This window comes from Chiloscyllium plagiosum, unplaced genomic scaffold (assembly GCF_037043375.1).
Source record: "Chiloscyllium plagiosum isolate Xiang-an unplaced genomic scaffold, Cpla_swu_hap1 HiC_scaffold_3, whole genome shotgun sequence".
In the NCBI taxonomy this organism is placed as follows: Eukaryota; Metazoa; Chordata; class Chondrichthyes; order Orectolobiformes; family Hemiscylliidae; genus Chiloscyllium; species Chiloscyllium plagiosum.
In genome coordinates this window covers 68,032,536-68,056,457 of record NW_028270141.1, presented here as the reverse complement: position 1 = coordinate 68,056,457, position 23,922 = coordinate 68,032,536, and the positions used below count along the sequence as shown (strand labels likewise).

Sequence of the window (23,922 nt, the reverse complement as noted above, 5' to 3'; positions counted from 1 at the left end):
ACTTGCCAGCCCAGATCCGGAAAATAGTTTTTAGGCTGAGCTTTGCCTTTGTTTTGGGCTTTGGCTATGGGCTGACCTAGAGGATATGTCCTGAGTGAGGTGATGCAGTTGCCTTCATTTTAGTGCTGTTCCCAAGCTCAGTCGGACTGGCGAGGGTGTCCATTTCCATCGGAGTACCCTGCAACTCATTTGCTCCACTTGCCACATTTTCCAATGATAAAGCCAGTTCTATTGCCTGTATGAAGTCCACTTGAGCATCAGCTAGTTGGTGCTTTTGTACGTTGCATAATTAATTCGTTTGCCATCTGATCTCTCAGCATCGCATTAAGGGTTAAACCACAGTCACATGCCACTGCCAGTTGTCTTAACTTCATTAAAAATCCTGACATGGATTCCCCTAATTCTCAAATTGCTGAGTAAAACTGATAGCTTTTCAGAATTAGAGGAGGTTTGGGGTCATAAATATTCCTTAATTAAATCTATCAACTCTTGAAATATTTTAGTATCTGTTGCTTCCGGAAAGGTTTGCCTCCTTATAACTAAAAAGCTGTGGGTCCACAAGCTGTCAGGAGAATTTGGCATTGCTTTTCATCTGATCCAATGTCATTTTCCCAGAAAAAGAAACACTTTCTTTCCACATACTGGGCCAGACTTCGATGGCAGGATTGAATGAGTCAAACTTCCCGAATTACAGCATCATGCCAAAACAATTACCTCAACTAAAAGATTACTGTTGTGAGCGAATTTCTTCAGGAGCATGCTTTTCTCTCATCACCACTTAAATAACTCCACAGAGGCCTGTATCCTATCACCAAGTCACCCTTTATTTTACACTTGGACAGTCGGAGACACTGATCAATCTCTGTTAGAGCCAGCTTTCAGGGTAAACAGGATGTCTGACACTCTTGTTCTTATCTGTCAGCAAAGGGGTCCCTGATTATACCCGGTTACCAGCCCCAATTAGGGAACTCATTTTCTATGAGGTCCACCTGACTGACTTTGTTACAAGATTGTACATAGGTTTTCATACTAAATAAGCTGAAATTTGCATGATGTTACTATTCATTTTGACATCACTATATCTAAATCATGTTGCATGATGTAGATTTAGCTTATTGACCAGAAACTAAGGTTAAACCTGAGTTTAACTTGAATGATAATTATTGGACTGCAGGTTACCTTCTGTTGGTAGAATATGATTTTTCTACCAGAATACTCCCAATAGTGAAGATGAAAATTTCCCCATGTGATGCTAAGCAGCAGGACCTGCATCAGAAAATCTTGGCTTGTTATATGTAAAGAATGGTATCATGCACTAGATATCCCGGCAGTCCTACTTCTGGTCCAATCAATATACACATAGCCACAGAACATCTAATCTTAAACACTGAACAATCGAATTCAAAGTCTGCAATTTGTACTGATATCCAGTCACCCAAATTAAAGTTTGCACTGGAAATGGGACATTTAATTTTAAAAATTCAATCATGGGATGTGGACATCACTCCCTATGTCAGCAGTTAATACCCATCCCTAAAAGCTCAAAAAGCAGTTTTAGAGTCACCCACATTGCCGTGGGTCTGGAGTTGCATGTAGACCATATCAGGTAAGGACGATAAACTTGCTATTGTAAAGAACATTAATGAGCCAGTTTTTTTTATTCAAAATTGACAGTGGTTATATGGTCACCATTTGGTTAGCTTTTAATCTGGGATTTTAGATAATTCAAATTTCAAATTTGCCATGGAGAGATTCAAGCCCATGTGCCCAGTGCATTAGCTTGGGGTCTGAATTGCTAGATGCGTAACATTACCATTTTGCTACTGCCTCCTCCCTATCTAATTTATCTTACCACTATTCACTGTCAGGGCTGCATTCTGGTAGAGAAAATTGCCTCCCATTAAAATAATGGATCTCCTCTGCTACTGTAAATTATCAGTCAGCTGATATCAGTTTTGGCTTTGGTTTGTTATCAATGAGTTAAATGCACACAACAACAATTTTAGTTAAATATTACCTAATACATACTGTCATTGACTATGCCATTTGCCAATGAAATAGCAATCTGGAAACACCATGCCATTACATCTCTGCCCTTTATTAATTGAAGATTTGTGAACTACATTAGATGTTTCGTCAATTCCAATTCCAGTGCTAAGTTTAATTCTGGCATAATAAAATTTTCGGTTCAATTCTTAGGAAATACTGTGACCAACACTCCCTTAAATTCAGGAATCTGCTGACATTTTACTAATCTTCCATTTCGAGTCATACTGCATGTAAACAGACCTGTCAGGCCAACCAATCCATGCACCTATAGCTACCAGTTCAGTAAATTAGTGCCAGGAACTTGCGCAATATGATTAGTTATGTGCAATATAATAAAGTCCTTCTAGATGTTTATGTATTTTTCTTCAGAAGATTAAATCAATTAACCATAAGTGAATAGATTTTACACGATTTTATGAAAAATGCAATTGTTAGATCAGAAAGTCGTTTCTTGTTTAATGCTATTTCCATTTTTCTTGTGTAGTCAATGTTATGTAATATTGAAATGGATCAGCAGTAGCTTTCATCCACACTAACAATAATCAAATTGATACTTGCTCTTTGGTTCACATCTGGAAAAGGAGGTGACATTGTTTGATATAAAATCTGTTTTGAGATATTTGGGAACCTTTATTTCTCATTAACATCAGAAGAAAAAATCTTCTTGTTTTGTGAAATACACGTGATTGCGGTTGATGTTTTAATAAGGTTATACGATTTTGGATTATTCTTATTCATCCATCAAAATCTATTTTTTTCCAGTCACATTGTTTCAATTAAAACACAAAGTAAATGTTAAAGCAGTCAGAAAGATGTAATATTAACATGCCTATGCACAATATGATTTAATAGAGTAGTGGGCTACACTTTTACCTCACAGAGGAGCATGTTCACGTATAAGCATGCTTTGAAAGTGGTTTTCTTGAAGAGTGTCTCCCAATATCTTCAAAATGTACAAAGATTTACAAGTAAAATATCAGTGGGAAGTGTCAACAACTCTGAAGCCGGCAAGTAGCTTAAAGAGTGAATGATCTGGGGGCACATTATCATCTATAGCACAGCACCGAGCCATTATTCATTGTGGCTCTTCATTTAACATCTTGACAAATAAATGAAAGGTTGAACAGTCGGAATATTTGGGGACTTGTTTGATCTGGAAGATGCTGCACTTTGTTCTCCAGACTGCTCTGTTCCTTAAGTCAATGACAAACTTAGTTATATTTGCTACTTGCCTGTGAAAATTGCCCTCTAGAACCAGTGTCTGCCTCCCAAATATTGCTTAGCACCACTAATTATGTACCAAACACACAAGTGACCAAAACAAGACTTTTTCATTTCACAGTTACTGCATCAGTGTGAGTGACACTATGCAATGTAAGGAGTTGGGACCCAGAAATAATAATGTCTGGTTCCCAGCCTGAGCTTTAAAGTATCATGTGAATGATTGCAGTGCAGAAGAGGCCATTTACTCCATCATACCCATGTCAATCCTCTGTAACAGCAAATCAGCTGGTCCCATTCAACTGCCAATTCCCCATTGTCCAGCAAACTATTTTTATATTTTTCAATTCCTTTTGAAAGGCAAGATTTAATCTGCCTTTAATACACTCTTAGGCAGTGCATCCCAGATCCAAATCACTTCCTATATAAAAAGGCTTTTCCTCAGGGACATTTTTCCATTTGCCCTATATTGTTGTCTTTTGTTTCTTGCCCCATCAACCAATGAGATCATTTTCTCTCTATTTATTCTCCTCAACCCCTCATGATTTTCAGCACCTCTATTATATATCCTCTCAGTATTCTTAAAGAAGAACAGTCCCAACTTCTCCAATTAACTCTCCTAACTGAAGTTTCTCCAATGTTTCTTGCAAATCTTTTCTGCAATCCCTTTAAAGCCTTCAAATCTTTGCGTAACTGAAGTGTCCATATGTGGACACAACATTCCTAATACAGCACCAGCCCAAGCCTTATAAATCTTCACCATAATATCCTTACTTCTGCTACACACAAAATCCAAGAACCCATTTGTCTTAAAAGTACTTGCTCGACTTCCTCTGCCAATGCCAATAATTTGTGCACATTTAAACCCAGGTCTCCTGTCTTTTGCGCCCCATTAATTGTTGTATTCTTTATTTTTGTTGCTTTTCTCCACTTTTCCTATCAAATATTATCATTTCTCACTTCACAGCATAAAATTTCATGGATATATCAGTTCCTTCAACCAGGTAGTCTATGCCCTTTTGCAGTATATTACTACCCTCCTCACGCTTTCAAGCTTTGTGTCACCATCACAAATTTTGAAATTGGGTCCTGTTCACCCAAGTCAACATCTTAATATTTTGCAAGAAAATCCCTGTGGAACCCCAATGTATACCTTCCCCCAAGGCTGTTGTGGCAGAGCAGTAATGTCCCTACCTCTAAGCCAGAAGGCCTTGGTCACATCCCACCTAGTTCAGAAGTCTGAGATGACATGTTTGAACAAAAAGTAAATGTTCTCTGCAACATTCTGTTTTCAGTCACTTAGCCAACTTCATATGTCCTGCTAGTGTCTGTTATATTCCATGGAGTTTGTTTGCTGGCAAGCCTATTATTTTATCAAACAACTTTGGGAGGTTCAGGCATCGATGTTGTTATCCTAATGAATCCTCTGATACCTTAAAAAATTCAAGCAAGTTAATTAAACATGACTTGCTGTTAACAAATCCATGCTCTTTTTCCTTGATTACTCTACTGTTCTCTACATGTTTGTTACATCTTGCCTTGGATTTTAGACATGCATTCCCTCCTCTCCATTGCTCGCCATCACAGGGACAGATTAGTGGCCACATTATGGGCTCCTCGCACTGCATTGATATTTTACCAGTGGCTAGAGATGCCTATGTTACCTACTGATGCCATCAGATCAATCTTGGCAGTTTGGTCACATGTAGGAATAGCTCCCTTCTGGTCAGGCAGCTAAAATCTAATGGAAGGCCCTTCCCTCAATGTTCTGGCTACTGCCAAATTTCTTGCTCTTCTCCACCCTCCCCAATTCTATCTCCTGCCACCCTCCTCCAGAGCGTTCATAACTGGGCTCAGTGATATCCAACCCTGCCCACATTTACCTTTGAATTTATCTCCAGCAACAATCTGTTAGTGTATTAGTTGCTGTCCCAGCAATGGGCATCTTTGCCAATGCTCCTGTCTGTTTGATTGGTAGCCATTGGATGTGGGACAACTTCTCTGATGGGAACATAGAACTTCAGTTAAAACCAGACAATGGCCTGAAAACCATAAATCAGGTCAGGGTTTCCCAGCTATGAGGAGGTAGGCCCATCTCTGCCAGAGTTCAATGTTTTACTCCCTGGTGTGATATGATATGGGAAAATGCAGAGAGAATGATTAGTTAGAATATCATAGAGAATTTTTTTTGTGATTCTCCCCTCAATCCTTAAATGGCCACTTCAGGATCTTACCATTGAGGGGTAACAATCTTACTTCCATGCATTTGCATCTCCTGAAAGCCCCATTGTGCCTTATTAATAAACCACTTCTAAATCTCTCTTTCCCCAAGAAAGAGGAAAGCACAAATTGGAGGCATACTTAGTTGCAGCTCACTCTGGCCATCGTCTAATTGTTTCTTCACTAGAACACATTGAATATTCTGTGTCCAGTATCCTTGAGCCTTGGCAAGCTACCAGCCTCACTACATCATCGTGCCTGCTCTCCAACCACTAAAGCCATTTTAGCCCTTTCATCCTTTACCTTTACAGGAACACTCTGTCATTCTACTGTCACTCCTCTTTCATTAGGTAAGCAGCATGTTTTTTGGTAAAGGCAGGCCATGATCAATTTTCCCCATTTGCTCCGATCTCAAATTAAGGATGTATAAGGATCATCCCAATCACTCCCATGTTTCAAGCAACACTTACAGGGAGTATTGCCAATCCAAAATTCCTGATTAGTTAGACGGTATGATTCCTAGCAGCTATTTCCCACTGTAGTTGAAATTGGGAATGCTAGATCAGTCCTTTAAATTCTGATGAAGAATGGTGAAACACAAATGTTTTAAAGCAATATTTTGGCACTTGAATTCAGAGCTTGGTATTTATCTGGGAGCTTGCTGTTCTGATCGATTTCTGCATCAGCCAAGTTCAGTCTGTGTTCAGCACTGTTGCTGCTTAACCTGCTTAGTACTTGCAGCATTTTTTGCTTGAATTTTTGATATTAATCCTCAGTAAATACTAAGATCATGTTTGTTTACAATGTCAACACTTATCACACTTAATAAGCATGCCTCTTTTTTCACACTAGGTGGCGATGTTAATATGTGCAGGATTTCTGATCGCTTGGATTCCATATGCCGTTGTTTCAGTGTGGTCAGCCTTTGGTACTGCTGATGCAGTGCCAGTTAAAGTTTCTTTCATACCAACTATGTTTGCAAAGTCAGCAGCAATGTACAATCCTATCATTTATCAGTTGATTGACTGCCGATGTGGGATAGCAAAGCTTTCTGGCTGCTTCAAATTCTCATATTCAAAACCATCACGCCAGAAATCTCGGTAAATATCTCATTGGAGAGAAATCTTTGTGGATATTGATCCAGATTTTAATATTAGTTAGGTTTGATGATGCATTTTTAGGAATTAAATATTGCAGCAAGTCTAATAGGACATCTAAGGTCCTGGAAATCAACAGCACAATTATTGGACATCCTTAACCAATGAAATTAAGAAGTAAACAAAAAGAGACATGTAAAAGCACAATGACGTAGAAAAGGTGAATACAGAGGGGAGAGAAAATTGGATTAGAAAAAAAAAAGAGACAGAAAGTAAGAAAAGATGTACTGGCACTGAAAACAATCCAAAGAAATTCATCAGGTATCTGTCTTGTAAGAAAAAGTTGAATAGGTTGGGCCAGGACTCAATAGAATTTAGAAGAATGAGTGACAACCTTATTGAAATAGACACGATTTTTAAGTGACTTGACAAGATAGATACAAAAGCTAGGGGGTGTGATGGATGACCTGACACCATAGAACCTGATATCACAGGTACTAAAAAGAAACAGTTCAAGCTAGCAGACAATGGCATATCCCTCCCAGATCATCTCAACGCATTCTATGCTCACTTTGAGCAGACTTTCAGCTGAGTGGTAACATCCACAAGAGAAGCTATCCCAATAGTCACTGCATCAGAGGTCAGATCAGTTTTCCTTCATGTGAATCCAAGGATAGCGATGCAACCAGACGGAGTGTCGGGGCCGTGCACCCAGAGCATGTGCGGATCACCTGGTAGAGGTCTTCTCAGACATCTTCATCCTTTCCCTGCAGCATGCCACTGTCCTTGTCTGTTTCAAGAGGGCCAACATCATCCCTGTGCCTAAGAAGGCTCATGCAGCATGTCTCAATGACTACTGCCCAGTGACCCTAACTTCAGTGGTCATGAAGTGCTTTGAAAGGCTGGTCATGGCATTAATCAATTCCAGTCTCCCCACTACTCTTGACCCACTCCAATTTGCCTATCGGACTAACAGATCCACGTCAGATGCCAAATCACTTGCCCTTCACTCCTCACGAGAACATCTTGACACCAAGAAAAGCTACATAAGAATTCTACTCATTGACTACAGTTCAGCCTTCACCACTATTATCCCCTAGAGACTGATTACTAAACTTAGTGATCTCGGACTAAGCCCCACTCTCTGCAACTAGATACTCAGTTCCTGACCCACAGGCCACAATCAATGAAGATTGGGGACAATATTTCATCCTCACTAACATTCAACACTGGCAACCCCCTGGGGTGCATACTCAGCCCCCTACTCTACTCACTGTATACCCATGACTGCGTTGCCAAATACCAGAGTAATGCCATTTACAAGTTCGTTGATGACACCATCATAGTCAGTCGAATCTCAGATGGCGACGAAACAGATTACAGACGGGAGATGGAAGACCTGGAAAAATGGTGCACTGAGAACAACCTAGCTCTCAATGCTGGCAAAACCAAGGAACTCATTATTGTTACTCATGCCCCCCTACGCATTAACAGCACAGAGGTGGAATGAGTGGAGAGTGTCAAGCTCCTGGGAGTGGTCATCCACAACAAGCTTTCTTGGAATCTTCATGTGGATGCACTGGTTACAAAGGCCCAATAACGTCTCCTCTTCCTCAGGCAGCTGAGGAAATTTGGCATGACATTACCTGGTGTGGCAACTGTACCATTCAAGATTGGAGACGGTTACAGAGAGTGGTGAACCCGGCCCGGACAATTACAAAGGCCAACCTCCCATCTATAGAATCCACCTACCAGGTCCACTGTCCAGGAAAGGCCGCCAGCATTCTCAAAGATCCCTCCCACCCTGGCAATGTTTTTCTACAACCTCTACTACTGGGGAGAAGGTACAGAAGCCTGAACACATGCACCAGCCAGTTTTGCAACAGTTTCTACCCTATTGTTGTTAGAATACTGAATGGACTCTCAAACTCTTAGCATTCACCTGTACCTGTGTTTTTGTTTTTGCGCTGTTACCTAGTATTTACTATCTATGCTACTTAACTATGTGATCTGCCTGTATTGCTCACAAGACAAAGCTTTTCACTGTGCCTCAGGACATGTGACAATAAATTCAATTCACTGGCAGTTATAGGAAGACACAAAAGCGGCAGATGCAGTCAGGTAGATGGGTTGACTCTAGGATAGGAAAGAGGAGTAGGCAGGTAGTACAGGAGTCTCCTGTGGCTATCCCCATCACAAACAAATATGCTGTTTTGCAAAATATAAGGGGCGAAGCACTTTCAGGGGAATGTAGCATGAACAGCCAAGTTTCTGGTACTGAGAATGGTTTTAATGTAATGAGGGGTATGTCAGGTTCCAAGTGATCAATTGTGACAGGGAACTCTCTAGTCAGAGGCACAGACAGATATTTCTGTGGTCAGCAGTGAAAAATCAGAATGGTGTGTTGTCTCTCTGCTTCCAGGATCAAGGACATCTTGGAGAGGGTACAGAATGTACTTAAAGGGGAGAGGGACCAGTAGGAGGTCATTGTAACCATTGACATAGGAAGTGAAAAGGATGAGATTCTGAAGGGAGTGTATGGAAAGTTAGGCAGGAATTTACAGTAAAGGTGTTCAAGGGTAGTAATTTATGGATTCCTCCCGCAGCTATGAGCTAGTGAGGGTGGGAATAGGAGGATAGAGCAGATGAATGTGTGGTTGAGGAGCTGGTGTATGGGAGAAGGGTACACATTTTTGATCGTTGGAATCTCTTCTGGGGTAGAAGTGACCTGTTCAGGAAGTAGGGATTGCACCTAAATGTAAGGGAGCTAATATACTGGCAGGAAGAGTTGCAAGAGTTGCTTGGGAGGATTTAAACTAGAAAGGTGGAGGGTGGGGGTGGGGGTGAGACCCAGGGAGGTAGTGAGGAAATATCTCAATCTGAGACTGGTACTGTTGAGAAAGGGAGCAAGTCAAACCATCAGGGCAGGCAGGAACAAAGCAGAGAACAAGGTAGGATGATAAATTAAACTGCATTTATTTTGGTGCAAGAGGCCGAACATACTTAGGAATATGGGACTGGGATATCATAGCAATTTACAGAGACGTGGCTCAGGGATGGACAGGACTGGCAGCTTAATGTTCAATGTACAATCCTATAAGAAGGATATAAAGGGGGGGCAAGAGACGAGGGGGAGTGGTGTTTTTGATAAGGGATAGCATTACTGCTCTGTTGAGGGAGGATATTCCTGGGAAAAAACCCAGGGAAGTTATTTGGGTGGTATGGAGAAATAAAAAAGGGATGATTACCTTATTGGGATTATATTATAGACCCCCTAATAGTCAGTGGGAAATTGAGAAACAGATTTGTAAGATTTCAGTTATCTGTAAGAGTAATTGGGTGTTTATGGTGGGGGATTTTAACTTTCAAACATAGACTGGGACTGCCATGGTCTTAAATTACTCTCCATCTAAACTCTTAAGTGTTAACAAGAAAATTTTCTGATTCAATATGTGGATGTACCCATTAGAGAAATTGTAAACCTTGAACTATTCTTGGGAAATAAGGCAGGGCAAGTGACTGAGGTGTCAGTGGGGGTGCACTTTGGGGCCAGCATAATTCTATTAGTTTTAAAATAGTGGTGGAAAAGGATAGACTGGATCTAAAAGTTGAAGTTCCAAATTGGAGGAAGGCCAATTTTGATGGTATTAGACAAGAACTTTTGAAAGCTGATTGGGAGCAGATGTTCTCAGGCAACGGGACAATTGGAAAATGGGAAGCCTTCAAAAATGTGATAACGAGAGTGAAAAGACACTATATTCCTGTTAGGGTGAAAGGAAAAGCTAGTAGGTGTAGGGAAAGCTGGATGACTAGAGAAATTGAGGTTTTGGGTTAAGAAAAAAGAAGGCAGCATTTGTCAGTTATAGACAGCAGAGATTGAGTAAATCCTTAGAAGAGTATAAAGGAGTGTACATAAGAGGGAAATCAGGAGGGCAAAAAAGGGGATAAGATAGTTTTGACAAATAGGGTTAAGAAAAATCCAAAATTGGGGGATGTACTAAACGAGTATTTCAGTGTTTACTGTGGAGAAAGACACAGAAGATATAGAATGTGAAAAATGTCCATATTATAAAAGGAGGAGGAGGTGCTAGATATCTTTAAATGCTTAAACATGGATAAATCCCCAGGACCTGATCAGGTGTACCCTTGAACTCTGTGGGAAGCTGGGGAAGGGATTGCTGGGTCCCCTGCTGAGATATTTGTATTATCAGTAGTCACAGGTATGGTGTTGGAAGACTGGTGGTTGTCTAATGTTGTGCCACTATTTAAGAAAGATGGTAAGGAAAAGCCAGGGCACTATAGACCAGTGAACCTGACATCAGCGGTGGGCAAGTTGTTGGAGGTAATCCTGAGGGACAAGACTTACATGTATTTGGAAAGGCAAGGACTGATTCGGGATAGTCAGCATGTCTTTGTGTGTGGGAAATCATGTCTCACAAACTTGATTGAGTGTTTTGAAGAAGTAATGAAGATTGATGAGGGCAGAGCGGTGAATGTGATCTATATAGATTTCAGTAAGGTAAGGTTCCTCATGGTAGACTGGTTAGCAAGGTTAGAGCTCATGAATTACAGGGAGAACTAGCCATTTGGATATAAAACTAGCACAGACTAGATAGTGGTGGAGGTTTGCTTTTCAGACTGGAGGCCTGTGACTAGTGGTGTGCCACAAGGATTGGTGCTGGGTTCAATTGTTTTTTGTCATTTCTATTCACATCCAAATCATTTATATAGGAGGCATAGTTAGTCAGTTTGCAGATAACACCAAAATTGGAGGTGTAGTGGACATCAAAGAAGATTACTTCAGATTACAACAGGATCTTGATCAGATGAGACAATCGGCTGAGGAGTGGCAGATGGAGTTTAATTTAGATAAGTGTGAGGTGCTGCATTTTGGAAAGGCAAATCAGAGGAGGACTTATACACTTAATGGTAAAATCCCAGGGAGTCTTGCTGGCCAATTTGCACGTTTATAACTATCTAACATTCATTCACACACCTTTAATTTTCAACAAAGTCGAATCATGGGTATAGATTTCAGACTTTGCCATCCATATGTAAACATCACCTTAGAAGGAGCACAGAAATAAGCAGCCAGCAGACAGGATAGCACACTAGCAATATTAATGGAAACAATGTGTCTTGAGTTCCATAATAGATTTTCGATTCTTATGAATCAGAATAGCATCCATAATATTGAAATACTTTTGAGAATGGCTTAGCATTGCTGCAATACTTTATTTTATGTTATATGTTATTATTATCTCATAAGGGTAATACTCTTTACAGTTTTGACATTCGCTTATATCGTGGGGTAATACTTTTCAGTCTTTTCATTTGGCTATGTGTCGGTGTGTGGCAAGGTAATAATCTTCATTTTATATGTTTGGGCAGGTTTCTCTTCTGTGTCCTTGCTGAAATTATGTCAGTTAAAGACAGGAATGAAACAAAATCTAGCAGTAAGATATATTGTAATGTCAACATAATGACCTGAATTTTTTTCCATCAGCATCCATTGGGTCCAGCATTCTTCCCTGTCTGACACATATACATAAAGAAAAGAGGTAACCCAGGTTACCAGTTCAATTTTCTTTTTGACCCAGTCATCACCACTATTGGGTTGACCATATATAAAAAAAAGAGACTGATGGGTTTCAGGAATTGACAGTAATGACCATGAGATCTTCTAATGAAGGGAAGGCTAATTAGTAGAAGTTGCATTATGTATAGGCCTTAGTTTCTGCAGATCTCTAATGGCTGATATTTCTTTAGTCTCATATTTCTAATACAAAAACAAAATATGCAATGGGTCAGGCAGCATCTGTGGAAAATGAGAGAGTTAAATTCTCAGGACAAGATGGCTTTCAATCAGAACAATGTTTCCAGTATTTTTCTTTCTTGTATTTCTAGCATCTACAATTTAATTTTGCTTTTGTATTCTGATCTCAGTTTTCACTTTTTAAGTATTAGTCTAATTCTTCTGGTATTCCTCAGAAATTCCACCAGAGGTTTGTTCCTTGTTAAAGGGAAGGCTATCAGAAGCCTACTCTGTATCTTCAGTGGTCTTCAACCTCAGACAATGCATTAAAGATTGTTTCACACTAATTAAAATCAGATTATATTAGATAAAAGCAAAGTATTGCAGATGCATGCAGACTGCCAACCTCCTATCAGCATTTACACAAACTACTCAGCAAAAACCTTTATTTTCTATTGTCAATTATCAAAGAAAGCAGGCAATGAGATCATGAGGAAACATTTATTTAATAATTTGTAGCAGTTAAACTTTAATTTTGAGATTAAAACCATTAGTTGATAAGGATAAGTGATGTGTTAATTTAAACACTAGAAAGATAGTTAAGTTTCATTACAGCAATTCAACAATAATTGTTAATTATAAATTTATAGCTGAGATTAATTTCAGAGATGATATACCTTAGTGACATTAATTTAGTATTGTCAGGTCTTGCAAAATCACTTGCTCAAGACACATGTTTGTATCCTTCTTGACTTTTTCAGGGCAGAGAGAATGAACAGAGGTTTTACACAGCAAGACAAGTTACTAGAAGAGGGAGGAAGAAATGAAAGTGGACTGTCAGCGGGAGACAGTATCCACCCAAAGTGTTCAGTAGCTGAAAATGTGTTGCTGGAAAAACGCAGCAGGTCAGGCAGCATCCAAGGAGTCCAAAGGTGTGCATGTCAGGTGAATTGGCCATGTTAAATTGCCCGTAGTGTTAGTTGCATTAGTTAGAGGGAAATAGGTCTGGGTGGTTTACTCTTTGGAGGGATGGTGTGTACTTGTTGGACTGATGGGCCTGTTTCCACACTCTAGGAGAATCTAACCTAATTCAAATTGCAATGTCTTCCTCAATGACCCACCTATAAAAGTCTTGCGGCTTTTGTTGTCATGATCCTCATTAGTGGGGAAGAGGGCCTGTTGGGATATCCATTATTTCCTATGGTTCAGTCCTTAACTCTACTTCCTGGAACAAAGATGTTTCGAATGTTAGACTGTTGCAGAATGTAAACTTCATAGCATCTCTCAGGGGGGGATGTGGCATAAACCTGGACAAATCATTTCTTGTGCTTTTATACCGGCTACACATTGATGCATGAATGTCCCCGATGGTTGATGAAAACTTCCAATTTCAGTGGCAATACTTGGATTGCTCCTAGTGGGTTACACCTTTTTATAAAAGGAGATAAACAACAGTCTGAACAAGTACAAACTCATAAGAAGAGCTATTAATGTTAATTGTGTATTGACTTTCCTCATCACAAGTGCAGGGTATGCTCAAACTATCTACATAGACAGCATACCTCTGGATTACGTATTGCACTTTCCATAGGTTGGTGGTCACCTATCCCAAAGGCTTACTATAAATGAAGAACTCCTGTGCTGAGTCAGCTGTGCCAATGCTGCCTTCTTCCAGGGAGCCCTGGAAGTCAACAAAGATCCTTGTCTACAAGACTGTTGTGTTGACCACCCTCCTCTACTTCACCAAAATCTGAATGTACTATCAATATTGCATTAACAACCTTGAGAGTTTTCACCTGCAATGCATATTTGGATTCCTGGAAATGGCAGGATCATTGGATCAACATGAGCATCTTCTGTGAAGCTGCTACCAGTATCAACACCCTACCCCTGAAGACCAATACTGATAGACAGCCATTGCTTCTGAATGCCTGAAAACCACCTCCTTCAGCAGGATCTCTTCGCTGTCTGGCAACACTCTTAAGTGTGCAGTCAAAAAGTTGGTGCTGGAAAAGCACGGCAGATCAGGCAGCATCTGAGGAGCAAGAGAGTCAACATTTTAGGCATAAGCCCTTCATTATAAATGTGTGGGGAGGAAGGGGGCTGAGAGATAAATAGTGGGGTAGGTGTGGGCTGGTTATAGGTAGCTGGGAAGGCGATAGGTGGATGCAGGGGAGTGATGATTGTGATAGGTCAGTGGGGAGGGTAGAGTGGATAGATGGGAAGGAAGATGGACAGGTAAGACAGGACAAGAGGGTAGTGCTGAGTTGGAATGTAGCCAATGGAAAACAGAGGACATATGCTGACGGTTTCCCAAACACGTGGAGGCATGAACACCACTGTCTGGAAGATGAAAGCTGCTGATTAGTTCAGGAGGGATCTTGCTAAACAAAGAGCAAGCTGCTTTGAGACTCAGTGCTTCAACTGTGGTGGCACAGGAAGGAGAAGGCTGAGCGTTCCAATACTGAACCCAGCAATATACCTACTCGGTGAAAAAACACTAGAGAATCAGAATTGGGCACCTTGTTCACCTGAAGACTCATCCAGCCAGAAAGACATCATCCTCAATTTTGAGAGACCACTGGTGATGTCTTTATTCACAATAGGGGTAAGAGCAAACCAGGCAATTCCAAGGTTTGGCAGTTTAATGTCAATGGTGGGAAAGCTACAAGAAAAGTGATCAAGGAGAAAAATAACCAACTAGACAAATAAGGCTACAAACTGAACCAGCGCAGATTTGTTAAGGGCTAATTGTGTATTGGCTCTCCTAATTGAAAATGTTCATAAGGCAAGCAACAGTATGGATGAGGAGAGTGCAGCAGAAGGTATAGATACAGGCATTCAAAAGGCAATTAATAAAACAACATATTACAAACTGGTTAGCAAAATAAAAACATATTGAATAAAATATAAAACAACAATCTGTAAACAAAATTGTCCAAGGACTAGGCAATAGAGATTTGGGGTGAATGGCAATTTTCAGACTGGGGAAGTATACAAAGATATTTTCCCAGGCTCTGCATCAGGACCACAGCTATTTATGACAAACATTACTAACATGGATTTAGGTAAACAGAGCTAATTTGGAATTTGCAAATTGCACGAAACTTGGAAGCATAGTTAACAGTGAGGAAGCACTTGGCTGGGAACAAATGTACTTGGTAGTAAAATATCCTGAGCTTTATATAGATGTGAAGGTGCTGGTGTTGGACTGGGTGGACAAAGTCACAAATCACAACACCAGGTTATAGTCCAAAAGGTTTTTTGAAACCATTCAATTTCTGAGCTCCTGCAGTTTGAAAGAAACCTATTGGACTACAATTTGGTGTGTGATTTTTGACTTTATAAATAAAGGTAGAGGATACATAATTAAAACAACAGTTCAGCTCCATCTGGAGAGCTGTAAGACTATGTGGGCTATAGGATACACATGTACTATTGTCCGGATTATTCTTGGCAATATCAGATGCAATATCATCAGTCACTACTGGGTTCATGATGTGAAACAGCATCTCTACATTTTCACAACCCGGGTTAGCTTCCTTCTTTCTCCACTGCCATTATTCCACACCAAGCCATGCAACTGAGCTCTGTGAACATGTTGTAATGTGTCTTGGTGATATATCTGCTATAGCTGAGTAGTTGTTGGTATGTTGATACAGTGGGCGATGGTGGAGGTTCATCGTATTGGAACATGTGTGAGCGTGAAGTAGAGTTTGAGTGTTAGGCAAGTGTCCTAAATGTTAAAAACTTCTGATAGGGGTTAGGAGTGTTGTGCACTAAGTAAATGGGAAGTTACTGATTCAAATAGCTGGGAGGTAGAATGTGAAGATGTGTTCATAATTTGTGGCCATACATTTGGGGATATTGAAATTTATCTGGTGATAAGTCTTTGGGCCTGTTGGTCCTTGCGAAACTACATGACAGATATTTTCCTTTCCGTCCTCTGGACTAATCCCTCAGACTTTATATCTAAAATCCTGAGAGCCTTCCCTTTGTCTATTTTTCCATTTTCTGTACTCTTCCTCCTGCCCCTCCACAAGCAGCAGCTGTATAGAAAGGAGCAGTGTTTTATGTTCATGTTGCAATGATCTGTGAGTTGGAGCAAAACTTGTGTTGGCATTCCCATAATATTGCTGTTTTTTGTAATCCTCACTAGCCGAGGTTAGGCAAGGTAAGTCCTGCTAAGTGATCTTTGTAAATAAATGTAGTATATTCAGTACATAGTACGTTCTCCATCTACAGTAGGGGAGCTTTGCCACTAAGTTGAGTACTGGGAACACATAGAAAGCAAAGCCAATGTCAAGCATCTTGAATATTACTGTGGCTCCATTCATCTAAGGGATATTAGACATATAGTTGATGTAAATTCTTTAAGGGGTCAGCAATTGGACCTTTTATTAGAGTGACCACAAAGCCTTTGTCTGACTCTTGTAACCTGGTGTTTACATGATAGTAGCAATAAATCTGCCATACTGGCCTTCCAACAACATGAACAACGAACAAGAACAAAGAGGTATAGTAAACAAATAAGCCCTTCGAGCTCGTACCTAACTAAACTGAAACAAACCTGCCCTTATTCAGTCCATATCCTTCTATTCATCCCTATTCGTGTAACCACCCAGATGCCTCCACGACCTCTTCTGGACGTGCTTTCCAGGCTCCTACCATTATGTGAAAAACATCCCTCACATCTCCCTTAAACTTTTCCTCTCTCACCTTGATGAACCGCCTGGTGAACCTTCTCTGCACACTTTCCAAAGCTTTCATGTCCTTCTGATAGCATGGTGATCAAAACTGCAATATTCCAAAAACAGACTAACAAGTGTTTTATATAGCTGCAACATGGTTTGCCAACTCTTGTACTCCACGCCCCGACTGATGAAGGTATGCATGCCATATACCTTCCGAAATACCTTGCCGCTTGTAGGGAACTGTGGACCTGTGCGCCCATCTGTATGTTAATGTTCTTAAGAGTTCTGCCATTTACCGTATAATTCACACCTAAATTTGATCCTATAAAATGCATCACCTCACATTTGTCTGGATAAAACTCCATCTGCCATTTCTGTGCCCAAGTCACCAATCTATCCATATCCTGTTGTATCCTTTCACAATTATCGACACTATCAGCAACTCCACCAATCTTTGTGTCATCTGTAAACTTACTAATCAGACCATCCATATTTTCTTCCAGATCATTTATAGACTACAAACCTAAGAATCCCATGTGGTTTTAGTTTTTGTACCAATCTGCCATATGGGACTATATCAAATGCCTTATTAAAGCCCATCTTAATTACATCCACAGCTTTTCCTTCATCAATAACCTCACCATCTCTTTTAAAAATTCAATCAGATTGATGAGACATGACCGTCCATGTACAAACCCATATTGCCTGTCCCTAACTAGTCCATTTTCCTCCAAATATGCATATAGCTTGTCCCTCAGTATCTTCTCCAAGAGCTTCCCACCACAGATGTCAGGCTCACCAGCCTATAATTTCCTGGATTAACCCTGCTTCTTTTCTTAAAGAAAGAAACAATCCCCAATCCTTTGGAACCTCACCTCTGATCAAAATATGTGAAGGTATCTGTTATTGTCCCAGCTATTTCTTCCCTTGCCTCGCTCTTAGTTCATCTGTCTTACCTTTATACTTGCATTAAAGTAAAATGCATTCCAGACCTCCAATCCCTCTGAGCCCAGTGACTTCTTTCTACCCGCTGTTACTCTGTTCTATGCATATCTCAGTCTCACTTTTGTCTCCAGTCCCTGCACTTACTGTCCTGTTGTTCTGGCTTCCCTCCTCTGCCACACTATTTTTAACTGTCCAGAAGAGCTCTAGCAGATGTCTCTCCCAAGATTTTGGTTCCCCTCCAGTTCAAGTGCAATCTGTCCTTCTTGTAAATGCCCCATGTTCCCTAGAAGACATCCCAATGATCCATATATCTAAAGTCTCCCTCCTACACCAGCTCTGTAGCCACATGTTCAGCTATACAGTCTCTCAGTCTTTGCCTCACAAACCTATGGCACAGGTAGTACTCCTGAGATTACTACCCTGGTAATCCTGCTTTTTAGCTCCCTGAATTGTCTTTGCTGGACATTTTTCTACCTATATTATTTGCGCAAATGTAGACAATGACTTCTAAGTGTTTTCCCTCCTGTTTCAGGATGTCCTGTACCTGCTCAGAGACATCCAGGGCGCTGGCACCAGGGAAGCAACACACCATTCTAGAGTCTTGTTCATGGGAACAGAAACCCCTACCTGTGCCCTTGACTATTGAGTCACCTACTACTGTCGCTCACCTGGACTTGAAGATAAGGTAACTTGTTAGGAGTCCCATTAACTGCTGATGCTTGCAGGTAATCAGTGCCTTGTGCAATGAAGAATGCGCATTACCCGAGATGAATGCACAATTTCATTTTTTCCATCTAAATTTCTCCAGCTACAATATTTAGTCAGTTTCTTGATTGCAAACTTCAATACTGGTTTTGGGGTAGTTCCTTAAAAGAAGGTAATGGTAAGAGAATACTTGTACAATTATATGAGATGAGATGTTTATACATTAAATGCCCAGTACCTCAAGCACTTAACTGTTCAGAGAGACAATGGTCTAAGTGGTGTTATTGCTGGGCTATTAATCCAGAGATCTTTATAATGTTTTGGGGACCTGGGTTCAAATCACACCATGGCAGATGATGGAATTTGAATTCAATTTTTTTAAAAATTGGAAATAAGATTTGATCATAAGTTCATTGCCGATTGTCAGGAAAAACTCATCTGGTCCACGGATGTCCTTGAGGGAAGGAAACCGTTGTCCTTACCTGGTCTGGCCTACATATGACTCTGGACCCACAGAAATGTGGTTGACCCTGAACTGCTTCTGGACAATTAGGGATGGGCAATAAAACGCTGGCCTAGCCAATGATGCCCACATCCTGTGAATGAATGAAATAAAACCTCTGTCAAGAATTCCACAACGTCAATAATTTATGTTGTTGTGGATGGACCAAATGCTGCAATGTTTATGCCGCACTGCTGGCTTACCAAGACTGCATGGATTCACTGAATGCACATTGTTATTTATGCTGCTGTTTATGGTAATATGCTTCTAAATAAACTGTTAAAAAAAAAATTTAAAATCCTTCAGTGAACATGTATCTAAGTGTCCTGAAAGGTCATTGCCTAAAGATATGTTGTTGATTGTGATGAGCTAGCTCAAGACTGATGGAGCTTTTCCTTATTCTTAAATTATTAAAAATGGCGCAGTATTGTGGTGACAAATGAAAGCTTTTTTATACTTCATTGTTCTCTTATTATAAAATACATGTGACAATAAAATAAAAATCAAATCAATGGTGTCAGGAATGTTTGGGAAAAGAAGTGAAATTTAGTTTCCGGAGAACCTGGACCACCAGCTGCAGAAATAACGGGTGATAATTCCATGTAGGTTATGAATATGACAAGCCCTGTTGTGGCACAATATTAATGTCCCTACCCCTAGACTGAGAGGCTTGGGTTCAATTTCCACCTGCTTCAGACCCAGAGAAGTGTAATAACATCTCTGAACAGATTGATTAAAAAAATAGGCTAAATTTTAAAAAAGGTTCCTACAAACAGGGTGGCTGTGGATGTCCTGCTTGCAGCCCATACCGACCATCACCTGACAATGGCAGTGTTTGTACATGACATTGTACATAACCTGCAGGATGATCAGGGGTGCAGTGGAATCCCATCTACGCAAATCCCTGCTCGGATGGAATTCATATAGGCCCTACGGTCCTGAACATCCATCAGGAGTCCATCTCCCATAACCTGAGCTACCTCTTAGGAATGTCATCTGTGTCCTTCTGCCTTGCAGAAGTGCAATTTTTGCAGAAGTGCAGAAGTTGCTGCATCCATCTTGACTTCTTTGTCCACTGTCAGGACACACCTTGATGTGCTATCTGCTGCTGGACAGTGGGGATTCCCATTGGCATACCCTCTATGCTGGAGTCCTACCCGAGGTAGAGGGTGTTGCAGGCCACAGTCCCTTGTATCCGCAGATTGTGATAGTTTATGGACTCTCCCAACCCAATTGTTTATTTTGTAACACCATGGAGTCTGTGGACCACATGTATATTGGTAGTGGATGTTTGCACACCATTGTTAGTTATTTGAAAAACCTTTTTGTGTTTTTGGCTGCACTTCAGCCCCACAGTCCTGATACTTGGGCACCCACTGTGGAGTGGTATGGGTAGATCAGAGACCTCCTCATAGTTCTGCCTCTTGCCTTGCCAGGCTGGCTATAAACATGTCCAGGCAGCAGACTGTGGAGGGGGTCATATCTGCCAACTGTCTGCCCCTCTTCCATGATCTTGGAGAAGGAGCATGCAGTGTCCACAAATACTCTCAATGTCTTTAGAGAGGTGGCCACTGTGGGGGATGCAGTGCTTTGTTTCCCCCCTCCAACTCCATTGATTTAGCCCCTTCCTGCTCTCCCTACTGCTCCTCACTTTTGATAGCTTTTCAGGTAAAATTCTAATTGGTTGTATAGATGATTATCAATGGTGGTTAGCAATTAAAAAGAAAAGAATATCAGTGATTTGGTGGTGGGAAAGTCATTCAGTTATATGTGATAGCACACCTGGATGAAAAAAAGGGATAATAACACTTATCTGGGCACTGCAACTCAGTCGATAACATGTCAGACTTTCATTTTGAGGGCCCTTGTGGCACAATGGTAGTGTTCTTACCTCTGGGCTATAGAAATCTGCATTCAAGTCCTACCTGCTCCCTAGGTGGGTAATAACATTTAATGAACAGATTGATTTTTAAAACAAAAAAAAACAGACACTTGCAAGGACCAGTTCTTAGATCAGCCTTCCATAATATCTTATTTTTGTCTCTCTTACCCCCTTAGACAACAAATTGTCATGACATCACAGAAGTGGTGCTTATTGCACTCAATTAACCACTAATCCTTTTAAATCCAAAACACAACAGCATCGTCATTTATCTGAAATTAAATAAAGAACGGTGGATGTTAGGGATCTGAAACAAAAAGAAAAATTGCTAGCCAAATTCAGCAGGTCTGGCAGTATCTGTGGAAAGAAAGCAGAGTTAACATTTTGAGTCTAATGACTTTGATGAAGAATTACCAGACTCAAAATGTTAACTCTGCTTTCTTCCAACAATTGCTGGCAGATCTGCAAAGTTTCACCAGCAATTTAATGTTTTTATTTCTCATTTACCTGATTATATTGTTAGTCCAAATAGAGCCAGACTGTTGGTCAAAGCCAAGTTACATTCATAGAGAGCACACAATGGACAATGCCTGCTACTCTGAAATCCAGTCTGCCCTTCGAAAAGCGAGGCTATGCTAAATCACAGAAGGCAGCTATGCCAGAAAAAGCTTAATGACTTTGCGAGTGATTAAGGTCATTTGAAGGATCTCTAGCTTCTAAATGTCCTTCCATGACTTTTGAATGGAATGAGTTGTGCTAATTAGCTCTTTGGAAAGAAAAGTCTGTTGCAGTCAGTTGGGTTGGTTCAAGAGTCTAATTTAGCAGAAAAATAGGTCAAAAATGCACAACTGGAGAAGCAGGGGGCATAACTGTTTAATGTTTAACTTTCATTAGAGATTCTAGTATTAGTGTTTACACATATTTCAACATCCTACTACATGAAGGAGGAACCCATCAGGTTGTATAGCACAACAAATCAGGAGTAACACCACAGGAGCTCAATATTAATACATTAGGGTATAATTTCTGTAGCTTCTGATCCAACCCGGTCTTGAATTTGTTTGCACAATCAGCCTCTACCTGTTACGGCAGTTTGGTCCATATACAGCACTTCTGCCTCTCAATGCCAGGGACCTAGGTTCAATTCCACCTTTGAATTTCTATATGGAGTTTGCATATTCTCCCTATGACTGCCTGGGTTTCCTCCATGTGCTCCAGTTTCCTCCCACAGTCCAAAGATATATATGTTACGTGGATTGGCTGTGCTAAAATTTCCCCTGAGTGTCCAGGCATATGCAGGTTAAGTGGATTAGTCACAATAAATGCAGGGTTACAAGGGGTTTGGGTGGGATGCTCATTGGTGGAACAGTGCAGACTCAATGGACACATGGCCTCTTTCTGCACTGTAGGAGTTCTTTGATTCTCTGATCATTCTTTTTTCTTCCCTCTTTGAGATTATACCCTAATGTATTAATATTGAGCTCCTGTGGTGTTACTCCTGATTTGTTGTGCTATACAACCTGATGGGTTCCTCCTTCATGTAGTAGGATGTTGAAATATGTGTAAACACTAATACTAGAATCTCTAATGAAAGTTAAACATTAAACAGTTATGCCCCCTGCTTCTCCAGTTGTGCATTTTTGACCTATTTTTCTGCTAAATTGATGAAACAATGGACTGGATTTTCATGGAATTAGGAGGACACTGTGGAGGTGCAAAAAAGAATGTGGTAGCCAGGGTGATCCCTGATCCCATTCCCAGCTCCCTCAATTTTTAGTAACTTAAGGACATGGGCTGGTGCAGGTCAGCTATCTTTCCAACGTAGTTAGTTTCATAATAGGTTGGACTGTCCTACCCTTCACCATTTTCAAGGATTCAGACCAACTTTTGAAGCACTCATGATTCATGATTTCCTCAGACAAATGGTCTAGAACCTTTCAAAACAGCCTTACCCCTGCCACTAAAAGCATCACTTTCCATGCCAATCTATAGTACTCCCATTCACTCTCTACACTCTGGACAGAACCAGCGAACCTTCGAGTAACAAAATTTCTTGACTGCTGCTACCCATCTCAGAGATGAAACCCCAACCCAAATGTCTGAATGTACAAAGCTGCAAATCTGAAGCAGCAAGCCCCATTGTTAAAATTATTTTCATCAGAGGACACAAGAGTTGAAGAAAGAACATTGTTATTTGTATATTTTTAAGGCAGAGGGTGTAACTGAGGGCATGAAAGGTTTTCAGAGTAAGTGGAGTTATTGGGATCAGCCTTAATTTTATTGAATGGTGGAGCAATCTCAAAGGACCTAGTCCTGCTCCGAATTTATATGTATACATGTCTGTATATTCACAAACAGGACAGTACTATTAAACATTTAGTTTTACTGTCATGTTGGACCAGGAAGGATTTGCTATTCTCATCATTGCATTATGACCAGTATTCCATAGCCCTGGGCTTATACTCTGGGGACATGGTTCAAATCCTGTCTTGGCAACAGGGGTAGCAAGTGATGAATACAAATCTGGCTTTAAAAACTGATCTCAAAAACTGATCTCAGTAATGATGATAACCATTGGCAAATAACCATTGTCAAATATTTTTAAAAATACACATTTGGTACATTAAAGTTCTTTAGAGAAGAAAATCTGCTATTCTGACCTGGTCTGACCCACATCTAACTCCAGGCCCATAGGAATGGGGTTGCCACTTAAATACTCTCTGAAGTGGCCTTATAACAAACTGCACAAAGTCAAAAAAGAATAAAACTGCATTGACTACCAGGCATCAATTCATTAGTCAGTTGTTGCACGGCTTCACTTCGACCTATCGAACTCAGTTTTGCTAAAGTCA

The 23,922-nt window shown here is 40.5% G+C and overlaps 1 protein-coding gene across 3 annotated transcripts in view; it reads left to right on the top strand.

Moving 5' to 3' along the window:
• The window catches only part of opn5 (opsin 5), a 70,833-nt gene that overhangs the window by 35,919 nt on the left and 10,992 nt on the right, over positions 1-23,922 (top strand). For all 3 annotated transcript variants that reach the window (XR_015751810.1, XM_043683123.2, XM_043683134.2), the window contains exons 6-7: positions 6,343-6,590; positions 18,514-18,666. Coding sequence is in view for 2 of the 3 variants with exons in the window: in XM_043683123.2 (XP_043539058.1) it covers positions 6,343-6,590; positions 18,514-18,666 (401 nt within the window). In the remaining variant the exon portion in view is untranslated. The remainder of the gene's footprint in view (positions 1-6,342; positions 6,591-18,513; positions 18,667-23,922) is intronic.